Source organism: Octopus sinensis, linkage group LG7 (assembly GCF_006345805.1).
Source record: "Octopus sinensis linkage group LG7, ASM634580v1, whole genome shotgun sequence".
Taxonomy (NCBI): Eukaryota; Metazoa; Mollusca; class Cephalopoda; order Octopoda; family Octopodidae; genus Octopus; species Octopus sinensis.
Window position 1 is genome coordinate 85,776,374 of NC_043003.1, and position 14,167 is coordinate 85,790,540.

Here is a 14,167-nt window from a genome sequence, read left to right on the forward strand (position 1 = left end):
GAGACAGACAGCACACAACCTCTCTTTTATATATAAAGATATTCGTTATTTTTTGCAGAGTTATTTCCGGCTTTGGAGCGCTAAAACGAAGACATTTGAAATACACCTCCAAATACAATTGACAGAACTGCATGCATGTTCTCTTTTGTGTGGACGTATCGTGTACAGTTCTGTAAATTATATTTTCTATGACGGTCGCATTGATGAATTGCCGACATTTACGTATGTAAATATGTAAATGGTAACAATGAAATCTGGTATGCGACTAATCACTATATTTTGTATCTTTTCATTTGTCTTGCTCGCTTACGTTCTGGCTTTTGCCCAATTTTCTTGAAAACAACTTTTTCTTAGTGGTCAGACCATATTGGGTCTACATTTAGTATACTGGTTGTCCACCCAGTGGTCACTCCTTTTACATGTATGTAATATAATTTTTCTGAATCTTCAGATTTTTTCAACATGCTAGGCTACTGGTTTAAATTGATATTAATCAAATTAATATCAAATCTAAATAATAAAGGTAAAAGATTGATATTAATTTGATTAATATTAATTTTTTTAATCTAAATTTATATATATATATATATATATAATTTTTGTATGCATAAAGCATTAATCGACAATCATTATGCATATGATACTGAAAATATGAAAAGGTGTATCCGTATAAAATATATCACTTTTTGTGAAGATGATAATGAATAATGAATATGTGATTCAATTCTAGCGATGTTTTTAGGGGTTCAGGGAGAGTGGGTTCATTCAAGTTTCGATCTACTTTTGAGTATTTCCATTTCGATGCGTTTCTGAACACTTTTGCCTATATATTATCATGCTGCTTCACTAATTTAAGAGTCATAACCACCAGAGACACGAAACTAGCATTATGAGTCCTGACGCTCAAGGCTCTAATAAAATATACATATACTATATTTTTTCTTTGTGTGTGGGGTAAGTATATCCAAAATTGAATATTGTTGGGTATTACGATCATGATACAAAATAAAAACAGAAGCAATCATTTGATACTTCTGTTAAGTAAAATATCTTTGCATATAACTTAAATATTATCACGTATATTCTCTTAGTCAATGTAATTCATAATTTTAACAGCATAGTTTAGAAGTAGTCATATTCACATTTGGTTAACAAAACCGTTTTGATAAATCGAATTTGTAGTATTTACTCACAAATTTAATTCATTAAAACATTTAATTTAATAAAGCATAATTTTGAATAGTAGGCTAGTTTTCCTATCTTTTGAGCAATCGAAAAAGTGTAAATATAATGTTATAGCAAATAACTGCAAAGGAGTAAAATGCATGTAACAAAACGGCAATAACTGAAAACAATCTTTTAAACAAAATACAGTTCAGTATGTAATGTTTAATTATGAATACCATTAGAACATAAATGACTGTCTGTGTTACTGGACGGAGATATATCGATGGGAGAAAGTTTATTAACAAGGTTTGACTGTTTATCTGAATGAACCGAATCATTGCTGTAATATGGCCGAAGAGGGTGAAATTTTTCTTCTTCAGGCGAGTGTTTTTTTAAAGTAGACATGCTACTAGAACGTTGTTGTTTAAGGTGTCTTTTAGGAAATATTTCATCTTCTTTGTTTGATCTGTTCACTTCCTTTTGCACATTTTCGGCGGATGTGGCATTTGCTGAGCTTGAAAGTAGCATGTAACCGTTTTGTCTCCTAAATGATGGAGATGGTGAAGATGACAATGTTTTTTCATCACTATTCGTTTTCTCTTCATTTTCTATTTTATCTACATCTACTACAACAATTCTTATTTCCGTTTTATTCTTTTCTTTCCCCTCTTCGATGTCTGGAGTAATTGTCGTATCTTTCTCTTCAGATTCTCCTTCATTCATTTTAGAACGCGTTAGTGTTTCTGTTTTTTCTTCTGGAACAATAGATAAACTGGAATTACATTTTAATCGCTGATGTACTGGTGCCCATTTGGGTGAATATAAAGTGTGATGACACGACTGAGGACAACCTCTACGTGTGTTGAGTTTGTAATGATCACCATTGATGCAACGTTTTCCACACTTAAAATCACGTAATACTGTTTGAAAGCGTGTCTGTGATATACCAGTATCAGAAGATGAAGACGACGACGAAGAAGAATCAGAGTTCCCTTCTTCTCCCGTGACGCCATTAATGCTACCCGTTAAGGCTTCTTCTTCTTCTGACTGAGAATTTATCTTACTCAGACCATGGTGCAATGTTTCAAGTGGGATCATTGTTGAGTTAGAACCATCAAACCTCGTGCATACTTGCTGAAGAAGTTGACTGCAACTGAGTAATTTTTCTTCCTCCGAGCAATTTCCTGCCAAACATGAAGCCGTTGTATCTTTCAGACATTGCAGTTTCTCATCGTTCTCTTGGGATTTACAAGCTGTGAAAACGATGTCAGCTGTGATTTGTTTACTGAGCTCCTCGAGAGATTTATCACTTTCAGCCACTTGTAACTTGAGACATTCCTCACAAATCGGACAAAAGCATTTAGAAGTACTCTCGTTTACATTTTCTTTGACATTCATGCTGTACTTGGTGCTGGTTATTTTGTCGCTGGTTGCTCGTTTCTCGATAGAGAAGAGTTTTAGAAACGAAGCCAGTCGCACAGATCCCCAAGACGCTTGATGTTGGCGATTGCCGTATCGACCATAGCCCTGCGATATAGTCGATTCTTCTAACCGGCGACAGAAATTTGTGCAATCACGTTTAAACTGCTTTGTGAAAATTGCGTAAAGAAACGGGTTAGCACAACTGTTTAGTGGCAATACGAAGATCGTAAAAAACTTTGCTTCTTCAAGAGAGATTAATTCTTTTCCGAACATGGCTGTCAGCGATAAAATTGTGATTGGCATCCAGCAAAGAAAGTCAGTAAAAATGAGAAGAGACATTCTCTTTGCCACGCGAACATCAGGTGAATTCCATGCTTTTGAGTCACGGATGTCGCAGTACATTTTCAGATAACATGACATGATGACTAGGAAAGATGTTCCATTAAAAACCATAATGAAGCAGACATACACTGCAAAAGAGAAGAAGAAGAAATTTAGAATGCTATTCATCATAAGGCTTCGCATATATTTAATACAAGAAAGAAATTGCTTACGAAACATGGTTAAACTTAACATACTACATAGACAGGGGTTTGACAAAATAATGGAAATACCTAATATCATAGCATCATAATTTTGAAAAATCTATAAAACCGTCAAAAGCTTGTTTATATTTATGTTTTTTGATTTATTATTAGTGTTGCTTAATATGTTTTGCTAAAATTGCTTTTTCTTTTCAGATATCAGAAAAATGGTAATTGAAATTCATTAAAATGACAGATCTGTCGGACTTTCAAAGAGGTCAAATTTATTGGTGCTAGTATGGTAGGCGCTAGGAAAACGAAAACGGCCGAAATATTTGGTGTATCAAGAAGAACTGTCTCGAAAGCGACGACAGCCTTTGAGATAGGGACAGCCTTTCAGATAGGGACCGTCGGACTCTTACGCGAATTCTTAGAAAGGTTCACAAAATTACAACGCCCAAAATTACTGCAGAGCTTAATGACCACCTCGAGAACCCAGTTTCTACAAAAAACTGTTCGCCGGGAGCTGCACAAAGCCGGATTTTACTGGAGGGCTGCAATAAGAAAACTTCTACCTTTAAAACCAAACATTGCAAAGCGTTTAGAGTGGAGTAAAAACCTATATAATTTGTCCCTAGAGCAGTGGAAGAATGTTATTTTTTTCGGACAAGTCATTATTTACCTTATTTCCGACCCTCGAGTATACGTGTGGAGACAGCCAAAGAAGAATTTGACCCAGACTGCCTTCTTCCAACTGTTAAACATGGATGATCTGGGGTGGGGTATATTTTGGAAATCCGCCGGTCCAATGGTTTCCCTTCGTGACAGAATTAATAGTCAAGACTATTTAAGCACTTTATCTTATTGTTGCAGAACTGTTTCCGGAGGGAAACTCAATCTTTCAGGAAGATAATGCACTAATTCATACAGCTAAAGTTGTTACCGAATGACACGAGGAACATTATAGTGAAGCGAACATCTTATCTGGTCACCACAGTTCCCAGATCTCTATATTATTGAATAATTATGGTGCATTTTAGAAAAACAAATAAGGAGTCGATATCCCCCACAAACACCACTACAAGTACTGGAGAATGTTTTAGCTGAAGAATGCACTAGAATTGCTTTGGAAACAATTCAAACTTTGTACATGTCCATACCTCGTAGAATGCAAGCTGTAATTACTGCCAAAGGCGGTTCTAGCCCAGAGTAAAATAAATTTGTTTGAAATGTTAAGGTGTTTCCATTATTTTGTCCAACCCCCGTATTAAGTAATTTATAAAGACATTTAAATAACATAAACATGTATAAGAAAGAAATTCATATTACACATCTTACGTGATAGATGGCTTTGGTTATGAAATATATACATAAAATGAAATTGATATTAAAAATATTTTTATTAAAAATATCTGATTGATAAGGTAAGAGAGGTTATTTGTAAAGGAAAGTAAAAAGAGGTAACTTAAAAAAGAGACTGATTAAAATACAGACAGTACATTCAGAAGATATATGTGGTAGATTATTAATTTTATTGTCTTACGTTATTTAGTCTCGACTATCTACATTCTGAGATCGAATACGTTGGTACGTACCTATCTATCTACATTAATTTTACACATAATGCACACACACACACACACACACGCACACACACACATACACATACACACACGCGCGCGCGCGCGCACACACACACACACACACATTATTTGTAGTTTTATTGCTTCGAAATTCACGGTTCCAGAAAAGAATTGTTTCAAGCTCTCGAAATTTATAAATTTTTATTATATTCATCTATCTATCTATCTATCTATCTATCTATCTATCTATCTATCTATCTATCTATCTATCTATCTATACACACGTAAAGGGTAAAAAACCCCTTCTGTCATGAATGTCCATGAGATTGCACCTAGAAAGTTACCCTCCGAGGCACAAGTCCGGGCAAGATTGTTTATGAAGACCAGCAGTTGCCCATGCATACCAACCTCCCCTCTCCACGCCACCGATGTTATCCAAGGGAAAGGCAAAGGCCGACACAGCTTGGCACCAGTGACGTTGCAACACACATTTACTGCTGAGTGATGTGGAGCAACGCGAAATAAAGTGTCTTGCTGAAGAACACGACACGCAGCCCGTTCCGATGAGTGTGAGTCCGACGTTCTAACCACTGAGCCATGTGCCATGCATAATACATAATACATATATACACATATATATATGTACTTGTTTGATATTTACTTAATAGTTTAAGTAGGAATCAAGACAGTTATATCTGGCAGACATACTTTAAAATTGCAAACCCAATTGCTTCTTACCACTTATACCACTTTAAAACATTTATCTAATCTAATGGTTTTTGATAAACCATAACTTGTCCTTTCCATCATAATGTCGTAGACACAGGCAAAACTTAATAAAACTTTACAGACGATATATCCGTTAGTTCCGTGTTAGTAACTGATATTTTTCATAGACTTGATAACTGAAATATAACTACACGTTCCCAAACGCACTCTTGCCTCCCCCCACCTCTCACATTATTTTCACTACAACGATACTTCAGTTTAATGCTTGACTGCTTTTATATATAACTATACGTAAGAACAACGTTAATGTGTGTATATATATATATATATATATATATATATATACATACACACACACACACCACACACACACACACGCACATATATATATATATATATATATATATATATATTATATATATATATATATTTCTATATATATGTATATGCATGTGTGTGTGTGTTGCGGGGGTGTGTGTGTATAACTGTGTGTGTATGTGCGCGTGTGTGTGTTTGTGTGTATGTATGCGCGTGCGTGCTTGTTCTTTTTATTTTGTTTTATCCACGACTTCGACAGTGCTACAATCTGAGAGTTGATTGTTCAGTGTTTTCTGCTGTCTTTATGTTCAGAATTCCAGATATCGTAAGTTTATGGCGATATAGTATCTCTAATTTCTCTGATTTTATGTAACTGTAGACGTTCCTTATCCTGGTTGTCACTAAATAGCTTCGCAATGCGATATATATATATATATATATATATATATATATATATATATATATATATATATATATATATATATCAGAAATTATAAAAGGAAAATACGCACACTTACATAGTTTTGATATAATTTTTAATATATCAACCGGTTTCGCTATCGCTATTCATGATATTATGTTTTACTTATTTGAATATATATTTTTCTTAAGAAGAAATGTTGTCTATGTTGTGTGTGATGAAATTCACGAGGGAATGACTTCACAAGCATATATATATATATATGTATGTATGTGTGTGTGTGTGTGTGTGAGGATCTTCACTCAAGTTATGTCATAACTTGTCTGAAAATCTCTCTACACCTACAATTGAAGCTCACAGTGGCAAGAAACTGAATCGAGCGAAATACTATATAGTATGTATAATATGTGTGTGTGTGTGTGTGTAATGTAAACTTCATATATTTAAAGTATCCTTGGCCTGAAGAGTAGCTAGCAGTCTACCCCTCGTTTGGATGATTTACTACTTCCGACGTTCCGTTAGCTACGAAACATTGAAACATGTAGCCTGGATGTTATCTACTCCATTCCCTAATTTTTTGATATTGTGTGTGTGTGTGTGTGTATGTGTGTGTGTGTGTGTGTGTGTGTGCGTGCGTGTATGTGTGTGTGTGTGTGTGTGTGTGTGTGTGTGTGTGTGTGTGTGCATTCCTCATTTTGAACTGTATTGGCGCAACAGCTGGATCATATTTCGAGCTGAAAGCGTTGGGAGAGCCCTGAAGTTTCGAATCAATTTTGATCGGGATGGGTCTTATGCGACACAAGTGTATGTAGCTAAAATTTAACTTAGGCGATTAAGGGTCTGTGTTGGCCAGAACATTGTTGTTCCTGACATACCATAGTGTATACTCAAGCAACTGATGAAGAATGCCAACGCGCTGGTTAACATTATTCGTGCCAATAGCTTTTGTGGCTGATTATATATATTGGACACGTCACTTTGTAGGTTGTAAGTTATTGGCAGTTTTGAACATTGCATGTATTCCGTATTCGACAGGTTCTAGATTACTTGTCAGCAAGAAAGAACGAGTGATTTATTTCATAACGTCCGCCACTGAATAATTCAGTCTGTTACTTCGAATAAGGGGAAAATAGGAATGATCAAATCTATGCTTTTTATCAATAGCATTAGCTGAGGAGAGAGAGATGGATGGAGAGAGCGTGGGAAATGGAGAGAGAAAGAGAAAGGGAGAGGTGAGAAGGAGAGAGGGAAAGAGGGCAAGGGGGAGAAGGGAGAGAGGTGGAAATGGGAGAGAGGGAGATAGAAAGAGAGAGAAAAGGGAGGTGAGAGAAAGAAGAAGTGAGAGGAGAGAAGGAGAGAGAGATGGAGAGAGAGGGAGTGAATGGGAGAGAAAGATGGAGAGAGGGAGATGGGGAGAAAGAGGGAGAGAGGAGGAGAGAGGAGGTGAGATAGGGAGAGAAAGGGAGAGTGGGAAAGAGAGAGGAAGATGGAGAGAGAGGGAGAGAGAGGGAGAGAGAGAAAGAAAAAGCGGGAGAGGGATATATATATATATACGTTTAAATATTTGTTGTGCAAGATTTTTTATGTGAAGTCGTGTGTTGAAACAGATATTTTGAAACAGTGTGTTTTTATTGGCTAAACTGGCAATATGACCATTCCGAAATATAACAATATATATATATAATATATATATATATATATATATATATATATATAAAGATAGAGAGAGAGAGAGAGAGAGAGAGATGAGAGAGAGAGAGAGAGAGAGAGAGAGAGAGAGAGAGAGAGAGAACATGACAATTACCCCTTGCTTTTGTAAACGATTCAAGAATGAAATATTTCATAATCTGATTATCTTTTGATGATTTCTCAGAAGCGTTAGTGGCATGAAATGAAAGGACTTCAGAGAAAAACCAAGGCTTCTTACCTCGCCCAGAACAAACCGACTAAAAATACTAATAGTTTCAATTAGCTACAAATAGCTGCCAAATCTCCTCAAATTTCACTCTACTCCACCATATTTGAAAATATGACACAAGGAAGATGTCGTTATGAATATAGAAAAAGGATGGGAAGGTTGTTTTCGGAACCCCTTTCGGCATAGGATCGCTTTTTGTTGGAATATTGCTCAACAACAATAACAACCAAACAATCCATACAACTGTTTTAACAAGATTGCATTGATGTGGAGGAAACAGTATAACGCCAGACTAAATGGCTTTCAGTGTCACTAAATGAATTCTATAACTCCAGAGAATCCATCAGTATGTGTGTTTAACAGATTCAAGTAAATAGAACAGAATGATTTGGGAGAGACTTTAGTGTATAGAAACTTTACTGTATAGACTGGATATTATAAAATATCAAAGGATGTATGATTCTTAAATAAGTAAAATAATGCTCTATTACTGAAAATTATTAAGTCTAAACCATCAACACTCTGAGGCTTAAAATTCTAATCACTCTTCTACTCTTTTACTTGTTTCAGTCATTTGACTGTGGTCATGCTGGAGCATCGCATTTAGTCGAGCAAATCGACCCGAGGACTTATTCTCTGTAAGCCTAGTACTTATTCTATCGGTCTGTTTTGCCGAACCGCTAAGTGACGGGGACGTAAACACACCAGCATCGGTTGTCAAGTGATGTTGGGGGGGGGGGGGTAAAACACACACACACACACACACAAACGTACACCCCCCACATATATACATATATACGGCGGGCTTCTTTCAGTTTCCATCTACCAAATCCACTCACAAGGCTTTGGTCGGCCCGAGGCTATTGTAGAAGACACTTGCCCAAGGTGCCACGCAGTGGGACTGAACCCGGAACCATGTGGTTGGTAAGCAAGCTACTTACCACACAGCCACTCCTACGCCTGATCTTTCTTTTCCTTCACGCAAACGGTAATGGGAAGATAGTGGGTTCCAAAGAATTATTTATTCTATTATAATTACAATAGCAACGAAAACATAAATCATTAGCATTAATAATGCTTCTTGTCAATGGCAAGAGATCTAAATCTAAAATTAACATTGATTGAAAATTGATTGGAGACGTAGTGGAGGAGTAGTAAGTTCTGTGGGTATGTTTTACGTTTTATCTTTTACTTGCTTCAGTCATTGGATTGCGGCCATGCTAGAGCACTGCCTTGAAGAGATTTTAGTGGAACACATAGACATCAGTATATATTAAAAAAAAAGAATCTGCTTCATATTCTATCGTTTTCTATTGTCGAAGCGATAAGTTATAGGGACATAAACAAACCAACAATGGTTGCCAGGAGGTGGTGGTGGGACAAAATTAGACTCAAAGAATTACACATAACCCCACCATATATTTATATAATTTTTTACTTCTTCCAGTCATTAGACTGTGGGCATACTAGGGCACCGTCTTGAAAAAATTTAATCGATCGAATTGACCCCGGTTATATTTTTAAGCCTGGTACTTATTATATCGATTTTTTTGCCGAACCGCTAAGTTACGGAGACATAAACACACCAACATCTGTTGCCAAGTGGTGGTTGTGGGGATGCAAAGACACACACGTAGACACACACACGCACACACATATATATATATGTATGTACACACACACACACACACACACACACACACACACACACATATATATATATATATACGACAGGCTTCTTTTAGCTTCCGTCTACCAAATCCATTCATAAGACTTTATTCTACCGAGGCTATAGTTAAAGACATTTGCCAAAGGTGCCACGCAGAGGGACTGTACCCAGAACCGTGTAGTTGAGAAGCAAGCTTCTTACCACACAGCCACTCCTGCACACACACACACACACACACACACACACACACACACATATATATATATATATATATTATATATATATATATATTATATATATATATATGCAAAAAAAAAAATATATATATGCAAAAATATATATATATATATATATATATATATATGCAAAAATTTCATAAGTCCAAAACGTTGTTTTTTTCAGAAATCGAAAAAATAGTTTCACTATTCCATTTCTTTTTACACTAGCAACAGTTTCAGCCTAACAATAATACTTTGTTGGGTGCATAAAATCGTAATTCCATGTATGTATGATATTTTGAAGAAGAAATATTTTTGCAAAATGGTCTTATGTGGGACTTATTACATTTTTGAAAAATGCTAAACTGTTGACAATTTTTATAGCTTGGCATCTGAAGCAGCTGGAGAAACAATAATTTGACCAAAAGAACCGGCTATTTCAAACAAAATTACATATTGAAAAAAAAAAAAAACGCATTTGGGCAAATATGGACATACGACTGTTTAACATAATAGCAACGGCACACACACACACACACACACGCACACATATACGACGGACTTCCACACCGTTTCCGACTACCAAATTCACTCAAGAGGCATATTGATCGGCCCGTGGTCATAGACCGGCTCGTGGTCTTAGAAGATACTTTCCCAAGGTTTTGCACTTTGAAACAGAACTCGAAACTATGTGGTTGCAAAGTGAGATTCTTAACTACACAGCTAAACTACATTGACAAAAACGTTTATATTTTTCTTTTAGTCTTGTTAGACTTTCTCACTGAAGCTATGGTCTTATATGTTGTTAGACCTTAGAATGACTGTAAGAATACATAGAATGTATTGGATAATAAATAATGACTTTGGAGAAATTTCTCAGTAATGCCTTCTGTATGCAGTACTTATAGTTAAGTGGAAGCTCAGTATATTACATCTGTTCGAAAAAATGAGGAAAATCAATAGCGTTAATGAAAATTTTGTCAAAGTGAAAACTCCAAAATTGAAATTAAGAACCAAATGATGGTAGTGGCGGTGATAGCAAGTCTGATCTTTCTATATTTTTTTTACAGTGCCAATGAAATAAATACGGTTGATTCAACATTACTGAATTTCTTTCCAATCAATTTACGGCAAAGTTTTTCAAAGTACGAAGATATCGTTATTATTGGCAACAGGAAATTAAATTCTAACCATCTTTTACGAAGGAAAACAAACAAACAAACCGCACAAAAACGCAACAGAAACATACCTATTTACGAATTCCTGATTAGATATCAAGCTGCCATTATTTGTGTTATCACTTTATATTTATGTCTATGATTTGTGAATCTTTCCTGACAGTTATTAGATTTCGTATTTAAAATATTTAAATATAGAGAGAGTGAATTCCTTTCTTATATTTTGATTGAAGCTTTTCTCAAAAGGCACAAGTCATTTTTAAGAGAAATGAAAGAAACATCTGCACTGTCTCAGTAGATCATCTCATGGAAGGAACCGAGAAAAACTGTTCAAAAGCTGCTGTCTCTTCGTCTCATATATGAATCGTGACAACAGTAGTTCTCGTAGCGATCATCAACAAACTAGTGACTTTGGTGCAGAAAATACAGTGGGTGCAAAGAGGATTGACATGTTTTTAACAATGGGCATGCACATAAGGCTCAGTCTGTAGGGCATCTGTCATCGTTGTTCAGAGATTAAGATTGGTTGTATGTAAGGGCTCTCCTCAATTTAAAACATATCATGCACGGGTATCGCATGACCTGTCGGCATCATCTTATACTTAAAACGAGGTATTGGCCATCATATATATATATATATATATATATATATATATATATATATATATATATATATATATATATATATATATATATGTATGTATGTATGTATGTATGTATGTATGATGTATGTATGTATGTATGTATGCATGTATGCATGTATGTATGTATGTACGTATGTATAGATGTATGTATGTATGCATATATATATATATGTATTATCGCATAGAAAAACAGAGGTATATCAAATACCATACAACATAAAATCTTGATTTATTAAAATTATCTCTGCCCTTAGAGGATGTGTCATAACTACCAAACGGAAACTGAGAATAGTTCTACATGAGAAGAAAATATAATCCCAAGATTCAAAATTTCTTCAAAGTTGACATGCCATTGACAAAAAGGACAGGCTTATTGTCCGAAGATAAAAGGTCAGTCGTGGACAGTTATTATCTCTCTCCTGTCTCAACACTCTCTCCCTCCCCCTCTCTCTATCTATCCCTATATATATATATATATATATATATTCTTTCAAATGTGTTATATTGAAAATATCGTTCTTTGGAATTTAATAATTTTTATTGTTTCTTTTTGTGTGTATGTACGTATGCATGTATGTATGAATATATATGTGCATGAATATATATATACATATATACATATATATATATATATATATATATATATATATATATATATATATATGTGCATGAATATATATATACATATATACATACATATATATATATATATATATATATATATATATATATATATATATATATATATATATATATATATATATGCCTGTGTGTGTGTGTTACCCAATCGATTGACAATCGGTGTTGGTTTGTTTGACTAATGACTGCAGTCCAATGACTGAAACAAGTTAAAAGAATAAAAAAATAAGTGAATATCTGTGGCCGGTCATTACTCGAATTCATTTTACATCAATATCATATTGCACCAATACTGTTTTGCGCCAATACTAGATTGTAGCGACTAATATTTTATTGAATCGTGTTGCTTTGTATGTGTGTATGAGGAAATGTAACTAATGCATTTTGATTAGCGTTTTATATTTCAATTTTTACAAATTCCCCTGATTCCTTAATGTATATAATACTGAGCAGAGCGTACCTTATAATGTAAACAACTTGCTGAAATACCAAAAATAAAAAAAAACAACAAGCAAGAAACAAAAGTAAGCCTAAAACCAAAAATAATACATATTTTAAAAATCCTTCTTAGTAATTATCATTTAACAAAATTCAGTCTTTAAAGCTGAAGTACTTTTCTGATATACCATATCAAATGTTAATGTTATCAAGAAAGTAAATATACTAATAACGAAAATAATCTCAAATTTAATAAGATAGCGCTGGTAGTGGTTGTGAAACCGAATCATATCAAAGGCTTCAATGAGCAGCAATATAAAATCAATAAGTTCCTTGGTAACTCAATAACAAACGAAGATTTATTCTGATAGTTCAAATTTTTCGCTTTTGTATAATTTATCTGCTATTTTTTTTCTGTCTCTCGCTCTATGAAATATCATGGATGAGACGCAGCAAAAACGTATATAACTTATATGAGCGGCTATCTAAATATATACATGTAATAAAAAATATACAGAATTATTTCCTGAATAATTCATTGAAACAGATGCCAAATTACTTGTTTGTTTACTGTATTGGGTTTCTTTCTTTTGGCAAGATATCAGCTGTCTTTCTCTTTGTAAGTTTTAGGGTGCTATGAAAATGAAATTATGTGTGTAGCGTGGAACTGTACCATTTTGCAATGCACGTTCGATTTCTATTTGAGCCAATTCAATTCACCAATTCCTTGTTCCAACGATTTCACGCTGTATTTAATGGTTTCTTATTTAGATATAAGTCCAGCAATTCTAAGGGAAGGGTGTTAATCGAGTCTGTTGATCCCACCATTTGACTGGCATTTTATTTTATCGACCCCGAGGGATGAAAAGCAAAGCTGACCGTTGACCTAGAGGGGGTGAAAACTCAGAACGTAAAGAGTCGAAAGAACATCGCAAGATTTTTTCCGATGCTCTAACGATTTTGCTATCTCGCTGCCTTATTTTCAAGCTGTAATTTATAGCTTGGAGTTGGCTAGCGAGCAGAATCGATAGCGCGACCGACAGAATGCTTAGCGGCGTTCCTTCTGGCTCTTTATGAGCTACGCTCGAATCTTATCGCGGTCAAAATTGTCTTTCACCTTTTTGAGATCGATAAAATAAAGTACCAGTTAAATGCTGGGGTCGAAATACTCGACTACCATCTCTTCCTATAAATGCTGGCCTTTATCTATTAGGATAATTTGATTTCGCAACGTAGATCGTGCATCGGTGATGACACAATCAACCACTAAAGATTAAGCATTGGAGGAAACGAACAAGC

The 14,167-nt window shown here is 34.9% G+C and overlaps 1 protein-coding gene across 1 annotated transcript in view; it reads right to left on the bottom strand.

Moving 5' to 3' along the window:
* Nucleotides 1-1,369: 1,369 nt before the first annotated feature.
* The window catches only part of LOC115214450 (leucine-rich repeat-containing G-protein coupled receptor 5-like), a 524,866-nt gene continuing 512,068 nt past the window's right edge, over nt 1,370-14,167 (bottom strand). The window contains exon 23 of the mRNA XM_036504410.1: nt 1,370-3,059. Coding sequence (XP_036360303.1) covers nt 1,390-3,059 — 1,670 coding nt within the window. The 3' untranslated portion in view covers nt 1,370-1,389. The remainder of the gene's footprint in view (nt 3,060-14,167) is intronic.